Source organism: Heterocephalus glaber, unplaced genomic scaffold (genome assembly GCF_053883595.1).
Source record: "Heterocephalus glaber isolate CG9 unplaced genomic scaffold, H.glaber_assembly_v1.0 deba00000347, whole genome shotgun sequence".
Classification (NCBI taxonomy): domain Eukaryota; kingdom Metazoa; phylum Chordata; class Mammalia; order Rodentia; family Bathyergidae; genus Heterocephalus; species Heterocephalus glaber.
Window position 1 is genome coordinate 46,127,586 of NW_028258143.1, and position 23,079 is coordinate 46,150,664.

Genomic DNA, 23,079 nt, shown 5'->3' on the forward strand with positions numbered 1-23,079 from the left:
CCTAATGAAAAGAATAAAAGGTTGAAATTGTCATAATGGAGAAAAGAAAAAATTAATTATATGCTGACAGATCTTCAATATAAGGACATGGAAAGGAAAAGATACACATGGAAACACTAACCCATAAAAAGTTGGAATAGTTAGACTAGACAGAAGAAATTTTAAACAAGAAATATTATTAGAAATCAGAGGGTTATCTTATAATTAAAAGGGGTTAAACAGGAAGAAATGACAATTCTAATTCTGGATCACTGAATCTATCTCTTCTAAATATAACAAAAACATACGACTAAGAAGAGAAAGAAAAATCTACAATCATAGTGAAGGACCCTGACCCCTCACAACAGCAGGTTATATACACAGACCAAAAGTTAGCAAACAGTAAGAACTGAACCCTAAGAACAGAAGATTTGAACAAACCTACTGGCAAATTTAACCTCACTGATATGTGTTGAAACTCAGCAATTCCAGAGAAGCATTATTTCAACTTCACATAGAACAAAGTGATTAAAATACAGGAAAAAACAAGGGTTAACAAATTTCAAAGGATTGAATTCTTTGAAGTATATGTTTGACCACAGTGGAATTAAACTCAAAATCAATATCAAGAAGATAACAAGAAAATCAGAGCTGATTAGAAATTGAACATCAAGTAAAAATGAGGAAATAATTATGAACCAGACAGTAATAAACTTGTGGGACGTATCTAAAGTAGTGCTTGAGGAAACTTACCACTTTAAATAAGATAAGAACAAAGGTTAATATTCACCACCTGCCATGCTATATCAAGAAACTTGAAAAAGACCTGCAAACCAAATCAAAGGAAAATAGAAGAAACTAACTAATGAGGTAGAAAGCAAACATTTAATGATGCTAAAGAGTGAAGAGTTGATTATTCGATATGATAAGAATAAGCCCCTAGCATAACTGATCATTACAAAAAAGGAAAATAAGAGACCAATGTCAAGACTATAAAACAGGATTTTATAGCACTTGCAGGCATTCAAAAGATAAAGATAATGAACAAATGTATGTCACTATATTTGACAATTTAATGGAACAAATACAGTGGACACTCAAGTTGTGACCAACCTGACATACAAACAACCTGGAAGGATTGGAAGATTCATCTCCCTCTTACTATCTATAGCATGTACCCAGGTAAACATCCAGATCTCAGCTGTATTGACTTACAACCGACTTGAGTTACAACCAGTCTTTGGGAACTGATTGAGTTCATAAGTCAAGGGTCCACTGTAATTTAAAAAATATAACAATGTAGCCAGACATGATGGTGCCCGCCTGTAACCCTAGCACTTGAGAGGCCGAGGCAGAAGGATCACCAAGAGTTCCAGTCCAGCCTAGGCTACATAGCAAGACTTAGTTTCTAAACCAACAAGAGGATATTTAAAAATGATCAGTCTGAAATGTATTAAAGATGTTGAATCCAGTAAAAAACTATCAAAGAAGTCTTGAAGCCCCAATGGTTTCAATAATGAATTCTTCCAAACATTAAAGAAACAACAGCACTTTTATAGACCAATGTCTCTGATGAAAAAAGATGTAGAAAGCCTGAACAAAATATTAGGAAATATCTTTAAATTCAGACCATACTGTCTTAAACACTGCAACAAGGTGACATTTATTTCAGGAATATAAGGGTGGGGTTAACAATTCAAAACCAATCAATTTAAGACACCACATAATGGACAAAAATAAACAGGAAAAAAATCTCAGATAATCATCTTGAGGAAGCAAGATTGAAAGACTAGAAAGACCAATCCCTTCGACAAAATGTATAAAAGGTGAACTTCTCTTTGTTCAAAGCCCAGCACTTTGGACACGAGTTCGACTGGGTCAGGTGTACACCTAATAATTTCTCCTGATTCTCATTTGGTCTCTCTTGTCGTTTTGGAATTCTGCGACACTAATAGATGTAGAGAATGTATTTGATAGAATTTAAACCACTTAGAAAACTTGTCATTAAACCTGAAATTTAAAAAAATTATCCAAAACTTTCAACTAATTAGGAATATATCTTAGAAGATGTGTGTAAAACTTCTACCCTGAAAAACCGAAATATTAAGAGAAACTAAATATTTAAATACATGGAAGAAAGCATAGAGGTGAGATTTTGATGGCAACTATTATGGTTTGTTTTTTTAAATGTCCCTTCAAACCCTAATGGGATGAGGTGGGACTTTCTTTTTCAGAGGTAGTTGGATCTGGAATGTGTGATGCTGGGGTTAAGGGAGTATGATTACTAAACCACTACACATGAGTGATTCGTTTGGCACTGCCCCAATCCTGTAGTGTGAATAAGATAAAAGGGGCAGAAAGATGCTGTTAAAACTCCCTTGTTACCTTGCTGCCTTGTGCCCGCCATGTTGTTTCTCCTCTGCGATGCCTGTTTGCCATCCCTGTTTGCCATGCCTGTTTGGCTCCCTTGGAGCCAGCCCATTATAGACTGAAACCTCCATGAACTGGAAGCCAAATAAACCCCTTCCCCTCCAACTCTGTGCGTTGGGTATTTTGTCTCAGCAACGAGAGAAAAGTAACTAACACAGTAACCCAAGTCATAGGACTTCATGCAAGTATTAAAATAAGTGTCCTCAGCAGTAAAACAAAATTTAAAATATCAGCTTTCCTTAGTTGTTACAATAATTAGCAATATTTCAGTTGCACAATACACTCCTCCATGATTTGTTTGGCTCTATTTTCTATGCCTTTCGGGCCGGCATAGATAGCTTTCCTCTTATGGTTGGCACATTCCTTCTGCACCCACCTCTCTCCCACGCCCAAAGCCACACACATTCACCTGCTGTAGGGAAGTGACTGCTTCTCCAGGTCTTCCAATTTTACTATAAACCTTTGCCAGAAGAACTTGAGACCGTCCATCCTCCATGAGAGCCGACAGTTCATTTACTATAAAAGAATGGGTCGCAAAGGGAAAAAATATTGATCTTAAATAAACATTTATGTTTTTCTACAATTTTTAGAAAAGACTTTGAAAAAAAGTCAATAGGAGCTAGAGATCTGGCTTAGTGTTAAGACAGCTTGCCTAGTATGCATGAGGCCCAGAGTTCGACCCCCTCTATCCCCCAAAAGGAAAGTAGAATGGAAAGTAGTGAATAAGGTCTATTTTTATTTTCAATTGCTTAACTAAAGTATGACCAAAAATAAAAGGTTTAGGATAATAATTGGCTGGAAGAAAATTTAAAAAATGGATAACAACTAGAAGTCTTTCTTTGATACACATTGAGAGAATAATCTTTCAACATAAATAAGCATTTCAATTTTTGTTTGAAAGAGTATAAAAAATTTCTGCTCACTGAAGGCATTAAAAGAAGACAAAACAGTTGCTATATGCAAGTAAGAGGATAACTGCTCTTTTTAAAATAAGAGATACCCGACAAGCAATAAAGTACAGGCATGAAGAGCACTGACTTACAGGCTAATTCGGCTAGTTTCACGTTTAGGTTTCACAGTTTATTAGTTCTGTACCTCCCTTTCACTTGTAAAACAGGAAAATAACAGTCCCTATCTTACAGAGTTATTGTAAGATATTTACAAAGCTAGTAAGTTATTGAATAAATTAACATATGCAAAACAAAATAAAGTCTGGTACAAGGTGAGTCTATTTAAATACTTGGATAGTACCAAATATTTTATAATGTATGAGGCAAGAGGAGAACCCTGAATAATTAACAAGAATAAGCTTCTCCTACCATTTATCAATTGTTGCACAGTCCATGGTACACTCTGTTCCAGAGGTTCAGATACCTTTTGTCATGGTTATTTTACAGGTAAGAAAAGCTCTGAAGCAGGCAAAAGTAACAAAGCGGTTGTGTGGGTGAGAGAAGGGTAGAAGGTATGAAGGGCTGAGTAAAGCACAGCAAAGCCATGTGCTTAATCTGAAGGATGTGGGGGAGAAGGATGACTTCGAGCAGACAGGGTTGGACTTACCCTGTATAAAGGGCTTACAGCTGTTGTGATGGAAGAGGCTGTTGTGGGGCAGAGAGCAGCCAGCGACTGCTGAAATGCAGGTAAGTGATGAGGGAGGCTTGGACAAGAACATAATTAATGGAAACAGTGACACACAGACAGATTCTGAATATATTCATAAGGTGGAAGCAACAGCATTTCAAGGGTAAAGATGAGGGCAAGGATTTGGGCTTTTAGTAACTACAAAGAAGGATAAAGTTATTAATGAGCTAAAAAGGCTGCACGTGGAATAAATTTAGTTAAATAAGGAAATCAGGAATTTAGTTTCAGACATGGTAAGTTTAAAATGTTTATGAGAACCCTGGTGCTACTATTTATCAGGTGGGTAAACTCAGATACATGAAGAAAATTAAGTCTCAGATTACCAAACTTAAGTAGGGATGAAGCTGGGTGTGGTGGTGCTTGCCTATAATCTCAGCATTCTCATATGCTGAGGCAGAACCTACCCTGGGGAACTTAGCAAAACCCTGTCTAAAAAGAAAAAAGAAAAAAACAAGCTGAGGATGTAGCTCAGGACAAAGGCCCTGTGATCAATTCATCAGTACTGCATGAATGCATGACTAAATGAATAAAAAGTAGGGATGAATAACAGTTACACTTGCCTCAAAGATTAATGTGATTACCAATAAAGTAGTACATGAAATGTATATGAAGGCATCTAAGTATGTCATGGAGTGTGCTCATCAAATATTTAATAAGTGAAAGCATTTATATTAATAAATGTAACACATCCAACGTAAATAAAGCAGCATACCTGAATTTCTCCCTACACTGTTTTCCAAATGGATATCCACATTTAGGCTTTTGACTGTTTCAAAGGAGGGTCTGATAGACCCATGCACACTTTTTTTTTATGATACAATAAAAAATACATATGAATTTATATAACCAATCACAAATATACAATATTGAGAATATAAATACATTATTATGTAATGTAAAATAAATCAGACTAATCAGGTATATATTTTGAATTAGAAAGATTTTCATACCAGGTTCATGAGCTAGTGCATGTTGAAGAACTTTTTCTGCTTTTTCATCCAATTTCAATTTTAATAAAAGCTCAGCCAGATCATAGCAAAGATAATTCTGTTGTCCACTTTTCAGAGCAGCTTCATAGTAAGTGATTGCCTAAACAAAATCAATTTCATTTAGGAAAAAAAATAATGAGAATGGAATTTAAGCACAGATATTTTAAATATCACAGATTTAAGGCATACTAGAAAATAACGGGAAATAATCTTGGACAAATCCTACATAAGCACCTGCACTATCACTTCAGAACTTATGCCATTTTTCTTACAGAATCAAGCATCATATAACACAACAAACACTTCTTAAAATAATTGGCTAATGAAGAGTATTTAGCAAACAGTTTTTACATATTTCACTCTATTTTTTACCTTTTTATTTTTTTGACTTTTATTAGGCCATGTTTGCAGTACACTGAGGCCAGAGAACCCTATAAAAGCACATAATTTGCTAGCTGGTGTATCTATAATTAATAATCAGTTAAAAGAAAACATAGTATTCCTACTAGGGAAAAATAAGCCTCTCAAAGCATCTGGGTTGCCAAATTGGCTCAACAAAATGATACTTATGCTTTATTATACAATGCAAGAAAAAAAGAATAGCAACTTGCCAGGCGTAGTGGTACATGTCTGTAACCCCAGCACTCTAGAAGTCTGAACCAGTAGGATTGCAAGTTTGGGCCTAATCTGGGCAACATAGTGACTTAGTGAGGCAATGTCTCAAAAAAAAAAATAAATAAAAAAATAAAAAAATAAAAATTAAAAAAAAAAATATATATATATGTATATATATATATATATATATATATATATATATATATATGGCCTAAGATGTATGTAGCTCAGTGCAAAGATCCTGAGTTCAATTCCCCATACCACACACACACAAAATCAATTTTATGGCAATTAATTTGGTTAATTTAATTAATTTGGAAAAAGAAGCCGGAAGTAAACACCAGTGTCCGTTCTTCACAACATGAAGCAATGAAGAATGTGAGATGCTAAGAATGCCTCTAAAATAAATCCCAGTTCATGAATACAAATTTGGGGTTTACAACCATCAGAGATTCAAATGGAGCTTGCTGAAGACTTCTCTACAGCAGGATTTGATCAATTTGATCTAACAGATATATTTCAAATTCTGTAGTACTCACCTTTGAATAATTGTGAGTTTTGACCAATGCTTTCCCAATTTTGCTTGCCAGCATTCCATCTTTTGGGTTCTGATTTAATGCTTGTTCATATGCTACTATAGCTTCTTCAGGCTAAAATTGTTAAACACACACAAAGACACACACACACACACACACACACACACAAAATAAACAATAAAAACAGTTTAAGTGGATCCTACTGAATGGCATTTCTACAAGTAAGCTCTACATCTGGAATACTTTATAAAAATAATAAGTACATACTGAAGTTTAAGAATCTTAATTTCAGAAAGATGATGGTAAGGTGGATATAACTTATATGTATAATACCACCATGTTGATTGTCCACTTAGTTATATAAATAATGAGAGCTAAGAGACAGCTTCCTGATTTTTCATTTCTGCCAACCATTATAAAGGCAGTAGCTCTCTTCATCTTTCTGTTTAAGAGATTCTAAATGTGCTTCTAGTATCATCTCTATTTCAAATAACCATAGTGCTGAATTATTGTGTCACAATATTAAAAAAGAAAAATCTGATTGTAATAGCTACCCCCTTTTTCTGTCTCTTTTTTTTTTTTTTTTTGGTTTGGATTTTTTTTTTGGTACCAGGGATTGAACTAGGGCCCTTGTGCTTGCAAGGCAGGCAACGGCACCACTGAGCTAAATCCCTGACCCTAGCTATCCCTTTTTATTGTAATTAGATTTTTAATATTAAATAAATATTACAGAAAGCCAAAATCATTTTAATAGGTCATACTAATCATAAAAAGTTTCTTAAAAAATACAAGTTAAGTAGCATCAGAAATTTTACCTCTTGAATATTCATATATGCATCACCAAGGAGAAGAAATGACCGAGGGCTGGGTATCCTTTCAGCAATTTCTCTGAAAATCAGACCAAATCTACATAATATACTGAATACAAACATCTTCTTTTAAACTAGTAAAATGAAACATGAGTGCATGTAATTTCAAATAAACAATAGTCTTCAGAGTACCTTCTACACATCCAATAGTGTTATTAAAAATAAAAAACACTCACTACTCACATTCAGACTGTGTTAGATCAATTATTTTTGCCATTGATTTTTTCCATTTTCTGAAACGAAGTAACGGAATACAGACAGACATTACCCAGAAATTCACATTGATGGAGGAATAAATTTTACTGTCTTCCTATGCAGCCTGAACTCTGATACTCATGGCATAAATTATATGACATGAATTACTTTTTTTTTTTTTTTTTGTACTGGGGATCGAACTCGGGTCTTTGCGCTTGTGTAGCAGGCGGCGAAACCACTGAGCTAAATCCCCAGCCCGACATGAATTACTTTTAAAAATACAAAATCTTCTGCTTCAAAATTAACTGCTTATTTACCTGCAAAATTAAATTATTAAAGGTCAAAATACCAGTTATTTGAAGAACAGTGCTCTTTTTAACATGCAATACCTCATGTATTAGAAAAGTAATTATTATTTCAATTTTACATATGATTTTAAGAGTTTAAGTTCACAGCTAATGTATCAGATCTACCTAAAATAAAATTCTATATTCTTAACTGTTACAGTACATGCAAAACATTGTTTTTTTCACATATTTCCAGATTATTACAGGTAATAATGCTGATACTTTGGAAATATTTTAGAAAACATGTTCCAGAAACCAGAGCTCATTCATCTGAACATTATGTGCTGCTCAGCTGCTCTGAATTACTCTGCACTTACAAAGAATCTGAGCAGCATTTTGAGATTAGGTATTTACATAATATAGATGGGCCAACATTGAATTAATTTATCCATGTTTTATTATGCTCTCAAGAGCTAAAAACATTTTCTCCAATAGGGAGTGACCTGGAGTCTGTGCTTGTATGTTAAATTTTGTTTGGGAGAATGCACACCTGTGTGTGTGTTATTCTTTGAGAAGTACTAATGTTATCAGTGTCACATAACTTCTAAAGCATCTGTTCTTTCACCAAGGAAAATGTCTAACGCATACCTTACTCTAGTATATAGTAAACTATAACTTTCTTTTGCTAAAACTACTATTCTGAGTATAAAACATGCCTGTCTTTTCCCTGGATAGTTGTTATGCTACATAACGCTCTTAAGAACACATATAATCTGGGCCGGTGATTTAGCTCAGTGGCACCATACCTGGCTTGCAAGCACAAGGTCCTGAATTCAATCCCTGGTACCAAAAAAAAAAAAAATACATATAATCCTTACTCTTTCACCAAACAAGAACATTCAGGGTCTAGAAAGGTCATTTGATGAAGACAGCTGAGAAACTAGAGTGAGTCATACTTTGAAGAAGTCATAATTATGTTTCAGCGAGAGTAAACAACTTGGTTAAGAGTGCCAGAGTTTGGTGGTAGAAAAAAGAAGCAAGGACATGTTATGGAAAGAATCTATAAATTATCTGTAAAGAAAATAAGAGAAAGACAAAAAATAAATTTGAGAATTAATTTTAAGAGGTAGATGTATTAAAATATAATGCGTTGAAATGACTATTTACCTGTAACAAGTGATATATAACATTTTCTCTTTTCTATGCTTCAGATAAATATCTGCCATTTTTTCTTTGGCCTCTATAAAATAAGCCTGCTCAGCTGTAACATTTCGAAGAATGCTTAAAGCCCTCTCTACATCTCCTTGGGCCAGAGCTAGGTTTGCATTAGCAATAGTAACACGTAATTCTTCAGATGTTCCAGCAAACTCATGGATGGCATCTTGTAAAACCTTTGCTGCCTCATGCTGTAAAGATGAAATTAAAATGTTTTTTCAAAGCATTCAACAGTTTATACTAGAAAGAATGACACTATTATAAAACAAAATGAATAAAAAATGCTGGTACAGTTATGGTGTTTATAAAATAGACAGACCTTCTGAAATGTACAAATACTTAAAACTAATCTCAAAGACAGAGATTAGTTTCAAACGAGGCTATATTTGTTAGTTGGATAAATGCTTTTACAACTAGGTCATGGCAGTTGCTACACATAATCACCACCATTATAACTTAATAAACATTTATTTGGTATGATGCATTGGTATGCAGCATTACCCTACATAGTTTGCACGCAGCCCTCTAAAATAGTTATTATCCTTGCATTCTGCTAAGAACACTGAGATGTAGCGAGTTGAAAGATTAACAAGTGATCGAACCAGAATCAAACCTGGCCATCAAACTTGATGGGATCGAGGCAACAGGCACCCAGTGCTCACATGAAGTTGTCATTTATTAACAGATTATTTTATCCTATCCATCAGAAAAACATCTTCGTTATACTTCAGGTGAATATTTTACCTCATTTAAGATTCATTTCAACTCTAGAGACTATTAAGACTTTCTGAATTCAGAAATATTAAAATGCGAAAAAGTGGATTTCAGATACTTCTTCAATTATTTATAAAGTGTCTAACTTCATGGTATTTCTTTATCACAGCTATATTTATCAATTATTTCTTTTGTTTTTTCAAGTACCAGAATTTCAGGTTAATATGGACACATTCATTTTTTTCTAGTAAAATTTGTGTGTACATGAGAATGTATGTATGTGTGCAATCCTTTTAGGAATTCATAGGATTATGACTCCTTTACATTATTACCATTGTGGTATAATCATACCTTATAGTATTACATTTTATGGTAGCCAACATAAGCACATTGAGACTTAGTCATCCAGAAACAAATTATGTTTAACTTTCAGGGGCTTACAGAAAAAAAGCACATTTTATTGCAAAGTAATGAGTAATATATTTCCTACACTTTACCAGTTGATCAAGGGAGTCATTTTCATGTTTTCATTTTCTAGTACTTGAACAGCCAAGCTCAGCTCTGAGTCACTGAATTAAAACTGAATTTACCTGCTCTCCATTTAAGCGATGAACCTCCACCAACTCAAGAAAGATGGATAAACGATGGCTGGTGTCAACTTCAGTTTTTCTGTATTTTGATTTTGAAGAAGCTCCAGTTCTCCTCACCCCTGGTAAATTCATTGCCATATGCAGAGTCTTAATTGCTTCTGTTATTTCTCCCAGTTTCTTTTGTGACTGAGCTTTTATTAAATGATATAAAGGATATTCTCTCACCTGAAAAAATTATATTTAAGTCATACACGTTTGGAATGCCAATAATATTAACATCCATCAAACGTTAAAATAACAGATTGTTAAGGATAGTCCATTTGTGGCTGTATACGTGAAGTCTGTTTCTTTCCTCTTAGTGACATCCGAGTCATTTATCACATTAAATCAGTTCAGGGAAATGACCACTGCCTAGCATCCTCCCGGATGACAAAGAGGTCACCTGGGTGTTTCCACCATGACAGAAGAGAAACTGCAAGCATCTTTATAAGCCTGACAAATACATTCTTAAAAAATTATTTGAATTTTCAGGAAAGATATTTCTTATGTGGGACTTCTAGTACAGATATAGTTCTTAGATTTCTAAAAACACAGTTCTCCTTTATTTGTAACACTTTATTTGTAGCACTTCAGGGAAGTTTCATCAAATATTTTCTTTACCTTTTGATGCTAACTCTATCGGTGTAGTAATGAATCCTTTATTTTGGCTATCAACAGTGTCTACAGAAAACATAAGAGAATGACAAACTGAGTGGGAAAAAGAAGCCCAAGGGAAGATGATGATCCAATGCAGAGCAAGAGCAGCCGCCAGTCCTCCTCAGGCCCCACATTCACCTGCGTAGCTCTGTGTGAACACATGTTGAGCTCCCAGAGGTCCACAAGCACTGGGCATCGCTTGTGGTTCTCCAGCACTGGGTTAGAATGAGCCACTAGTGGTGAGATCCACTGTCCTGTGATGCAGGTGATAATTTCTGCCAGTGTTGCTTAGAACTTCAACATCTAATTCACTTAAGGGTTCACCCATGTCAGGGTTCTGATATTGTGAAGCAAAACTAAAGTTTGAGCAGCTATGACCTGAACTTGTTCAGGAAGCTCCTGAGCCTAGGGTTTTCCCTAATGGTGAGAGAAAATATCCAAAATATCTCAGATAGAAATATAGTGTGTTTATATCCTCAAACCACGTAACTTTCAAAATGACTAAGTGTTCTGGGACAATGGATATAAAAAGAAGTTATTAGGGCTGGGAATTTAGCTCAGTGGCACCACTCCTGCCTTACAGAGCAATGTCCTTAGTTCAATCCCCAGTACTGGGAAAAAAAAAATTATTAAAAATAATGATGCAAGAAAGAAATGGACAACAAAATTTATTCTTTTATGTAAAATATTAGGAATAATAATTCTCAATGATTTAATGTTATTTTTATATACATTCTTTAACTCTCATTATAACTGTGGAGTATCATCCTATATATTTCATGGAAAACTGATGCTCCCACAGAAATAAGTGGAAAGACCAGACATTTGTCCCAGATCTTTTGTTGCCCGGTTCATTCATTCATTTACTCATTTAGAGACATGGTCTCCTTATTTTGCCAGCATGAACTCTATCTCCTCAGCCCAAGTGAATCTTTTGCCTCAGACTTCTAAAGTGCCTGGGACTAAAAACATGCACCACTGCAACCAACAAATTAGGATTTTTTTCTTTTTTTCTGCTAGTTCATCTAGTTTTTTAATTATACCAAAGGTACTTTCATGTTTTTTCCTCCTACTGCTTGTGAGTTCAAAATTCTTTCTGTGAAAAAATACACTAATTAGCAAAATACTACAGGCCAAGGTATGAAATAATTGAATGCATAAGCATTCACTAACGGATGAAGCAGGGTGACACGTCAGTTACTTGAGTCTGAAATACTTACATTAAAATTATAGCTCAGGCAAAGTTCAAGAGACTGAGAACACAATTTGAATTTTTCTTGAGACAAATAAACCTGAGCCATCAGGAGATGAGCATCTGCATAAGAGGGATCATGATCCAGGCAATGCTGCAGGTTACTATATGCTGCTTCAATATTACCTAAAGAGGAAACAGTTACACATCAGATGACCCAGAGAAGTGTTTCTTGTTTATGGATTGTTCTAGTGTTTAAATGTGAACTCCTCTGCTCAAAAGGTCATGTAACTATTCTTCATATATATGGAGTGCATAACTTATTTATACCTGTTTTTCAACATCAGGGTCTAAGGTTATTTTAAGTTTTTAAGGCATACTCTACATGACAAATACTTCACTTCTGCTCTTAGGAATGGTTTTGTTCCTACCTGGATTAGTTAGCTTCCTTCTAGTCTACATGAAGAACAGAACTCTAAGTCTGGGGCCCTTGATTATAATTAGCAAACCAGGGGAAGCATGAGCAGACGAGAGTCAATCACACCAGTGTTACTGATAGCCCTATAAATGCACTTTTATTTATTTTCCTTGTCAAGAAAAAGTTTTATTTATAATTTCATTAAAGTAGGTTGCGTGAGACGTAGACACTTACTGTATATAGCTAGAATTCTGTAGTGTCATTTACATTACTAGAGAGGATATAGTCTAATAATCATTCTTAACCCAGGAAATTTTATTATTATACATTAAATAACCAAAAAGACACAAGAACACATTCTAGAGATTCATATGTATGAGCTAAAGATTTTAAATGCCTTTAATTACCAGCTGAAATATTAAATATTTTAGGAAACATCAGCTACTTTTCTGTGAGTCTAAAATAAAAGGAAATAGTTAAGATTAATGTGACAAGAATGGTGGAGCTGATTTTGGGCTGGTAAAAGGGGCAGCAGGAGGAGGCTCTTCACAGAATTATTATCTCAGATTCTCTGTCCTACAAGTTTCTCATGATGTTTACTCCCATGATCGACCTTCAGCCCTCTCATAAATTAAGTAAATGCATGTACATGCATGTAAGTGCATTAAGTAAGTGCATGTATGTCCACTCCCCATTCAACCTTGCTAAGTGATGTGGGAAAAAGGAGGTCCTAAATTATGCTCAATTCAATTACATTTCTTAACCTTCCTTGATGTCACAACAGAAACAATAAAACCTGAACTCAGAGCTTTTTGGTTCCCAAGGGCTCAAACTACTGATAAGAAAAATCCATTGAAAGAGAAACTGCATTTTCTAAGAGATGGAGGGTTTATAGAAAAATAATTGGCTGAGAAATCAGAATAACTTAGTAAACAGAATGTTAAAGTTTAATCATTAATCATCAAGCATAATAATAGTGGAGTCTTTTACTATGATGCAGCACTTAGAATTGTGCAAGCAAAAAAATGAAAAGTTTAAATATAATAAATTTGAGTGTATGAAAGATGTCAGAATCAAAACGGAGTTGCTTGTGTCCAGTCTTAACCAAAATATAACAATAATAAAATTATATTAATATCAATAACAAATATTAATAATTAAAGAGGGCTATGGAAGGCCCTCCTGCAATATGGCTATGATAAACACCCCCTGAAAGGTCCTCATAACAGAAACTACAAGGGTGAAATAAGCTTTTGAGACCATCTGTGTGGTTTTTTTAAAAACAGTTAAACTGAAGTTCAAAAAATAGTAAAGGCAATTTCTTAACTCCATTATATGCAAGAATAATTATTTATGAGAATTCCTTTAAGTTGGTATTTTCAGTTGTTTAAAATATTTATTTTTAAAGAAATTACAAACTATAAAATTTTTATCTTCAAGAACCATAAAGACTCTTAGCTCTATAAAAGAATTAAAATTAAATAGGAAACTACTGTAGCTGACTTTCCAAACTTAGTTTACTTTCCACAGCATTCAGCTAAATGGTACAGCATGAGATGACAGTCTGTTTTACATGTAAAGCCATAAATGTGTACTGTGTCCTGAAAAGCTAAGTTTGCAACCAGGTTTATATTCTTCAGCCATTACAACCTTTCACAGGAGCTAAATAAGAATTAATTGGTACAGTTCACAAGAATCTGAAACCCAACAAACACTGTATTTAAGTCAACAAATGTAGATTAAAGCCTTCAAAGTTTTATTATTAGTCCCAAGTACAGAGAAGACTTTATTTTTAAGTGATATAACTATATTTTCCCAGAAACTCACTTGTGCTACAAAGTTTATAGTAAGATTTCAAGAATTAAATAGTATGTTTTGCAATTTTATTTCAGATTAAAGTCGCTTATCTATTCACATACAAAATGTGCATCTTATGTAACTATTCTTCATATGTATGGAGTACATAACTTATTTATACCTGTTTTATCAACATTAGGGTCCAAGGTTATTTTAAGTTTTTAAGGCATACTCTACCTGACAAATACTTCACTTTTGCTATTAGGAAGACAGCCTGCAGAAGACCTGGTACGGTTCTCACTATGGTTTCTAGGACCAACATACAACGTCTGAGGAATGGAGTAAGTGGTTGCCCAGGACTTGCAGGCTAAAAAAAGCAAATTAGAAGATCATTTTATAAATTTACAATAGTATTAAGGAAAAATTAAACACACTAATTTTAATGTGACTTTCAAAGCTATGTTTTTCTGAAATTTATCATTTTATTTCATATCACCTTTACTATGACTGGAATAACACTAAATTATCTCCCTGGGAAACCAATGGATAGAGTATTCAAATCATGGCTTTTGTTCAGTGAAATAATTATGAAATTAGTATAAAATTATGCATTTTAAAGTATGAAAGGGGCATATCTATTAAAATATTTTATCAAAGAAACATCTGTTCAAGGGGAACATAACAGAGGTAATTTCTCATTAGAATTGAGAGTTAAAGCAATGAGTGTTCACTGCCCTTCTAGACCTGCCCTATGACTTATTAGATTCAATTACTTAATGCCCTAGAGTGCTATAAGGTCAATTCCTAAAGACTTTAGTTTTTCCCTGGTAGTGATTAGAAGGTAGAACACTCAGGCATACTAAGCCAAATGCCTCATACCTTCACCTGCCCCACTTTTTATCACACATGTTATAGACCCTCAAAGTCTTATTTTCTTTTCATTAATAGTGACTATGATGACTAAAGCAAAACTAAAGCACTACTGTTCTCTTTTGATTTTTCTTATTCTTATAATGGCCATCCGACCCAACTGATCTTTAGCCAACTGCTATTTCTTTGATATGAAGGATGGTTCTCCCATCCCAACCTTAACCTGACAGTCTTAACTGGAATATATCCTTATTTAAAATCACTCCTAGGGCCGGGGATTTAGCTCAGTGGTTTCGCCAACTGCTGCGCAAGCGCAAGGACCTGAGTTAGATCCCCGGTACCAAAAAAATAAAATAAAATAAAATAAAATCACTCTTATGATCCATTGTTACTGACAAGAAAGCGACATACCTCTTTACCTATGATGAACCGTAAAATGTGTGCTCAGAAATATATTCAAAATATTACTACCTTTGCCTAAAACATTTCAACTTCTTCAAATTTCTTCACCCCTTATAATTATTCTATAATTGTGTCCTATTGATTTTTGCTTTTTCAGAAATAATGGTCTTTCCATATCTTAAAGGGCAGAATTTGTTACTTTTTGCATAGTAATAGATACAAAGTAAATGCTTTATACTGTATTTTTCTCAGCAGAACTGAAGACAGTGAAAGTATAAATGATGGTTAAGGTTCTGATAATGTTCTTTGCCACCTGCTAGGAATGAGAACTATCATTTTTCTATGAACAGTTTCCACATGTAATGATAAAAACCAGAGGTATGTAGACAATACTTAAGATTACATTTATTTAATTAAAATTTAAAGGAAAACTATCTCTACATAAAATAGGAACAGAGCTGAAAAGAAAATTCAGTACACTAGTATTTCCCCCATGAAAATAGCATTATAACTGGGCACTAGGGTACAGTATGCTGATAAACAGGTATGGGGAAAATGATGAGCAGTTGGATTACAGACCCACAATACATTATTTCTTACCCTTCCTATGGTTTATTCTCAGTACAGCTGCCAGAGAAATCCTTTAAAAATGCTAGCTTCCATCATGCTGAAAGCCCTCTGCTGACTCCCCACAGTGTGCAGGAGTATAAAGTGAGAGGTGATTCAACATGTCATTGCCCTACCTGGTCTAATCACTTGTGCAATGGCCTCATCTCTGACTACTCCTCACCTTATCACTCTGTACCAGTGTTACTGACCCCTTTCTATCCTTCTGGGTTTATGCACTGACTATTCCCTTTGTCTGAAGCAAGGTATCTTCACATACGCCCTTAAGGTCTTTGTTCAAATCTTACCCTTTCAAAGGCTACCCTGATCACTTTACCTAAAATTTTCACCCCTACCTTCATCTATTGTCTTCTTCTGTCATCTTGAATACTTTATTTAACCATAAGTACATTATCTGTATCCTACTGCTAGAATATATATGCCTTGTAGGCAAGGGTTGTAGTTGGGTTTTTTTTTCCACACAAGTATTTCCCTAGCTCAGGGAAGAGTGCTGGGTACTCTGTAAACATTTACAGAATGAATCTAGGATGCTGAATGAAAACTGAAAAATGCATTCCAACTTCCAAGCAACTGAAAATGGATCATGACTGTGAAAGCTGAGATCAGTCCCACGTATGATTCTGTGAAGGTCTGGTTTATAAAGAATAGCTATGAGAGTCTGGGAAAAGACATGAAAATGAAAAGCAGGATGATTTCCCTAAGGGCAAGCCATTTTCCTAATTTCTCTTGTTTATGTAGTTTCTGAAGCTCTCGATCAGAACGAATACTAACAACTTTGCTGCTTGATAGTGACCCTCTTGATATTCCTCTTTTTGAAATGTGAGCTGGTATAATAAAGTTAGGTCACTTATATCTGATTTCTGTCTGTAATAAAAAGGTGCTGACTCCTGGATCCCTTTCAGTTTGAAAAGAACTACCTGGTAGAATAACACGGGATTTCATTTTCAGTTCTACTCAAAATTGTTAATGCTTGGATAGGACCATCATGACTGTCTTAGAGCTAGATAAAGCAGATGGCACATGAAGTTAAGGTTCCATTTAAAATAGATGACAAGATCCAAAAAGAGTATGATAATCTGGAGTTACAGGATGAATTTGAGAAGATAGTTTCATAAGAGTAAATGTAGATTCCCACACTTGAGTCCAAAGGTATAAATAACAGATCTACCATCTCTGCTTAAATGTCAGTGTATCAGGGGTTAATAATGTAATGTGATTCACAAAAACAAAAAGTACAACCCTAGATGCACATCCAGAAAAAGAGAGGAAAAGTCTACTTTAGGTCTTGCAAGTTAAACCTATATTTAGAATAATGAATTTAATGAGGCAAAGACAAAAAAAGGATATTCTCAGTTCAAAACCAGAGTTGTTAAAACTATGTCAATACAAAAAATTAATTGTTGCAAACATGAAATTTTTTAAGGTAGCAGGAAAATTGATTTCCAAAAACTGAAAATTTTTTTATAAATGAGAAATGAACCTTGTTTAGAGTTAAGTACTGGACTTTCTGTCACTACAACAAACCGAAAGAGGACCACTAACTGGTCATATTTTAGCAAAAAGCAGAGGTGAACTTAGCACAGGAAATTCAGTTCAATCACTACAGTTATATAATAAACATTCCATTTTTAAGTGTGCTCAGGTTAGGTAGTACCTAATGATATTACAAATTAGATTCAAATAAACCGGGTGCCAGAAGTACATGACTTCTAATAGTTCTCCTAACTTGAAGATCTTAAGGTTTTAAAAACTATAAGTATGTACAAACCAGTATTTTTATTAATTGGTAGCAGTCATATTATTATAAACATTCTGATTTAAAAGTACTTCAAATAACAAATTATATTGTAGTGCCATATTTTAGATTGTATATTAACGGTCTGACTTGATTTTTGCCCAATGTTATAGATTGGTATTGCTTACTTTATTTCACAGATAAACCTATTGGCTGTCTATATTGTGACTATTAATAAATAGTGATTCATATCCACAAAAAACTACTTCAACTAATACAGTTATAAAGACTACCATTTTAGGATACTGATATAATTTAACACATTAAATATAACTTGTTAGCATCTTTTATAAAGCATACAAATGCATCCTTGAAAATAAGACCCAGAATTACCTACCAGCATCGGACAGAAATTCAAATACTCTGTAATAATTTCTAGCAAGAAATCCGGATTTAATGTCTCAAAATACTGTATGCCAAGAGGTAAATCTTCTAAGTGTGAAAAATGAGTGTCTAATACATCATTTAATAAGTGTATAACTTCTTCTTCTTGTTTATTTTTCTTCATAGCAAGAGTTGCATGTAAATAGATTAATTCCTGGAAAATAAAGAGTATTCAGAAGTTATTTCATTCAGTTACAAAGCCACTTATTTTTACTTAGATTTCAAATGCATATAAAGTATTATTTATGTGCAATTATCTGTTCAAAATTAAGTATGAACCTGGAGTAACATTTACATTGAGAAGAACATTTCCGAGTCTAGATTTACATAGGGTAAAATAATAAATACAATAATATTTTTAAAGTTAGCATACATCAGTCCTTTACAGCCACTGCTAAATAAGAATGCTTTGTTAAGTTTCTAGGATCTACCATCTGATTAAATACCTACTGTGGATTTCTCCATGGACTGCTGAACTTCACTGAGGAATTCTAGCTGCTGATCTGCCTCCTGTAACTGCCCATCCATTAACTGACATCGGATGAATCCTAAAATCAAAGAATAAAAATCGTCAAGACTTACACCAGTTCAGGCATGTGCACTTCAAACTAACATGAACAATGCTAATAAATAAAACGTTTCCCCTCACCACAATACTTCAAAGTTTTAGACTAAAACAGTAACAATAAAATGGAAAGGGAAGAAAAAAAAAGAAACAAAGTAAAATGGACCTAAATAAAATCATTTACTCCAAAATTCTAAACTCACAGGAACTACCTCGTAAAAATCTATTCTCTCAAGATTATTTGTGAAATAAAAATTTTATTTTTAAAGACATATGACGTTTTCTGTTGTGGCTAATAGAGAACAGTTTAATTTTAGAAAACTGCAAAATATTTAATTTCCTCTTTAACCACAGGCACTTAAGGCAACTGCTAACTTACATTTCTTTTAGGAACATTTATAGAAACAGGCATCCTACCAACAAGTGCAGAGATACTGGTGTTATCGAGCGTCATGGCAGTCTGATACCATGTCAATGCTTCTTTAACTTTTCCTTGTAAAATCATTTGGTATCCAATTTCTGCAGCAAATTCTGATTGCTGAGGAGTTAATCTAAAAGCCTTTTCTAGCAGTGTTTGAAGTTTTTGAAGAATAAGTTGATTACGTCCACACTAAAAAAGAGAAAAAAACTTTAGCTAGACTGGAAGTCAAGCACATGTACTCAGGGGAGAGGACCACCTTTATTTTTTCTCTAAATATATGTGTTTCTTGCACTTTCCAGGATGGAAGAAAAAGGAATAAAATTATTAAACATGCAAAAATTTCCCCTATTAATCATTTAGATAATGTATCAAGAGTTTCTAACCTATTGGAACATATACACCTCAATGAATAGCACTTGTGCAAAACTGCTGTACATGTACACTTCCAAAGGTGCTATATGTAGAGTTCAACCGTGGTGCAACAGCATGGTTCTCGTAATTGTTTTCATAAACGAGACAGGAAAACCATTAGAGTTTCCAATTCTCTATTTATAATTAAGCAAATATATATAGTTAAATATATAAATAAATTATAAATATAATTAAATTAAAAAATTAGGACTGAGATCTGTTTTCCTGAAAGACAAGGACACGCCATTAGGGAGACTATTTTAAAAGATCGGGTCTTAAATCTTCTTGGAAAAAATTTCAAAAATTTTTTAAGAAATGGCAATGTTGTTAGAGTAAATATAAGACATTTGAAGATAAATTTTAAGAACAAAGTGCTTATTTAAAAGTCTGAACAAATTCAAATAACTTTGGTGAGCTTATTAAAATCAAATGAAAATAATGTATCTCCTTAAAGCTTTTGTAATAAGAGGAATTGTTCTTCAAGTTTCACATGTGTGACAATTTTATTTTTAAATAAGACAATCCAGTTTATTTGTATCATTTAGCAATTAATTTCCTACTTTTTTTTCAGTTTCATGTTTCATTATTTTACTTATTTGCATGTATCTTTCCCCTCATTTTTTTACTAGTTTAATTAACATTCAAACCTCCCATTCCTTGTACTCATTCTGATGACTTTCAATCGTCTCATTCTGATATATTTTTCTATTTCATTCTTTATTAACTCCTTTTATTAGCTACTTACAATTAAAATATTCCTTTATTATTTTAAAAAAACCCAAGATGTTAACTTTTTCCCCTACCAAAATAGTCTCTTACTCACTTTACAACTTTTTTTCAAATAAGTTTAAAAATAAAAGGAAAGAATAATCCTAGTCATAAATCTTATGCTCTGATTAAAAAATATTTTCTATTTCCTTTGTCTGAAAGGCACTTTCCTGTCTTTAAAAGCACAATGAGTATCCCTCCTTGGAGCCTTCTTAAATTTGCAAATCACATCTCCTCTGAGGTGTCTTTCTTAGAAATGTACCACAGTTAGATATATATCATATTTTCACTCCAGGCCATATACTTCTCAGTGCTTTTTTGACTTCTTTTATATGCTCTGTAGATAACAGAGCTCTGATACTTAGTAGGCATTCTTACAGTTCTGCTGAAGGCTATTGTAATCTTATAAAAAAGTTGAGCATTCTGTGGTTCCATGACATCCAATGCATTTCCTAAGTTTTCCAGCTTGGTGGTAGCCTAGAACAAAAGCCATTAGTATTAATTTTTAAATATACTAAAAAAAGGAACATAATATATGCAAATATGCACTAATGCAGTGTACTATTCTTAATATTTTAAGAGACTTTTGCTTTTACAAAGTCTTCCTCTTTCAATTGAATTCTATGTTGTAGGACATTAAAATTATTATAAAAGATCAGTAATGATACATAAAGAATTCTTACATTCCATTCTTTAACATTTGCTGTTAAATAGAAACCCCTGGATGGGTAAAGATGTATATATTAATTAACTATACATACCAAGCTCTCTAATAATTAATTCATGACACAAAGGAGATATGAATAAAATATTTATAATCAGTATTCTATTGCTTATGTAGATTAGGTTATTTTAAGAATGTTTTCTAGAATAGAAAAGGTACTTAGCAAATTTTTTTTCACTGCTGGAACTCATATCCAGAGCCTTACACATGGGAAACATTCTGCCACTAAGCTACATCCCCAGAGCCTAATAAATGTGAGAAAAATTAACTGAAGATTTGCCCTACTAAGATCTTCCAGTGGTTACTAAGGATTAGGCACTGTCATGTTAACCAAGTTAACCAAACAAAACATAATACAGCTCAACCACTTGCTATAATATTATTTGATTCAGATTTGATTTTGGCTGTCCATCATCCAGTATATAGTCAATGTGTTCACTAAAACATTGTAAGGTACAATAGGATTTCATCCTAAGCCTCTTTATTTTACACAAACTCAATTAAATTATGAAAATATTACAAATATTTTGCATATGTACTCTTTTACATCCAGTATCACTGATTTCACTGATCAAATATATTACACTACAGGAGTTTTATATGAAAAAACATATACCATAATTAATGATGTAAGGAATAGTCAAGGGTAATTTTCACCATATAATATTTTTGCTTTACTAGTTGATATGAGAAGCTAAGCTTCTTCTTTAAGGTGAGTTTCTAGTAATTAACTAAAAACTACTGATATACATTCTAAAAGAAAAAATCCAGGTGCTAATGAACATGTGTGTGTGTGCCCCTGTTTGTGTGTGGTGAAATACATCTTTAATACAGGAAATGCAACACAATACAACTTACCTTTTCTACATTCCCTTCCCTGCACAGACAGTAAAGAGCCAGCATTCTCAGAGCTTCCACATTTTGATTATCTTGAAACAGCAATCTGCAGGGAAACATTTCAATTAATGATGATATACACTTACATACTTGACTTGAAGGCATGAAAAGTTGGTCTGTTAGTCTGATTATTCCACTGTTCAGATAGTTAGCTTTAATTACTAAAGTGATACCTAATTATTTAAAATTTTAAGTTTCTGAAATTTAATATTTAATATGTTTTTATAAGATGAATGGATTGTAGTAGTCTCATTAAAGCTTGTGACATACCTAACTAAAGTATCAGCTAATCATACACAACAGTGTATTAAATGTTTAATTCACCTTGACTAGTTTAGAACAGAAACTTTGGGAATGCTAAGATGGGCCAAACATTTAAAAATCTGTTAATAGTACTCATAACATTAAAATATGCTATGTTAAAAAAAACACATACTAGAAAATAAAAATACTACTCATAATTGGAACCAAACCAAAAGAAAAAGTACAAATTTAGTAAGAAATGTGCAAAAGCTATGAAAATCTTATGAAGCTTACCTCAAGATTACTTTAAAAATGAACTGAATGAAAAGTGTAACACACCCTGCATTATGTAGCACACTGAATTATCAGTTCTGGTGTTTCATCCCGCCCTGAATAATTGGCTCCTGGCATGTAACTGATACTTTCATCTTCTTAAATGGAGGCTTGGGCAATTTTCTTATATTTGCAACTGAATGCAAGCAGGAGTGGAAAAGCCTATATTTCAGGCTTTTCTCTTGCATCCCTCCTATCTTCAAGAAAATGGTCTTCTCTGGCAGCTCCTGCTCTTTTGCCCAGAGAAGAACACCTTTGGAGAAGACCAGAGCCCGATGGCAATGGGTCTCACACCCACCCAGTTGGATTTGAAACCTGGAGCCTGATTGAGATCATCAGACCCTAGATAACCCACACAAATGTGTGGAATGAATTTTTATTGTCACAGTTCATGAGATATATGACTGTTTGTTTTATACCAATAGCTACCCAATATAATGGTCAGTTCAGTTAAAAAATTTTCCCTAATAATTTATAGA

The 23,079-nt window shown here is 33.6% G+C and overlaps 1 protein-coding gene across 2 annotated transcripts in view; it reads right to left on the reverse strand.

The window, feature by feature from the left end:
• Ttc21b (tetratricopeptide repeat domain 21B) overlaps positions 1-23,079 on the reverse strand; it is a 59,260-nt gene that overhangs the window by 26,241 nt on the left and 9,940 nt on the right. For both annotated transcript variants that reach the window (XM_087199798.1, XM_087199797.1), the window contains exons 7-19: positions 21,986-22,070; positions 20,782-20,880; positions 19,221-19,413; positions 18,689-18,786; positions 18,192-18,392; positions 14,398-14,527; positions 11,974-12,131; positions 10,058-10,282; positions 8,706-8,944; positions 7,003-7,075; positions 6,191-6,301; positions 4,998-5,136; positions 2,819-2,925 (exon numbers count right to left, since the gene is read on the reverse strand). In XM_087199798.1, coding sequence (XP_087055924.1) covers positions 2,819-2,925; positions 4,998-5,136; positions 6,191-6,301; positions 7,003-7,075; positions 8,706-8,944; positions 10,058-10,282; positions 11,974-12,131; positions 14,398-14,527; positions 18,192-18,392; positions 18,689-18,786; positions 19,221-19,413; positions 20,782-20,880; positions 21,986-22,070 — 1,858 coding nt within the window. The remainder of the gene's footprint in view (positions 1-2,818; positions 2,926-4,997; positions 5,137-6,190; positions 6,302-7,002; positions 7,076-8,705; positions 8,945-10,057; positions 10,283-11,973; positions 12,132-14,397; positions 14,528-18,191; positions 18,393-18,688; positions 18,787-19,220; positions 19,414-20,781; positions 20,881-21,985; positions 22,071-23,079) is intronic.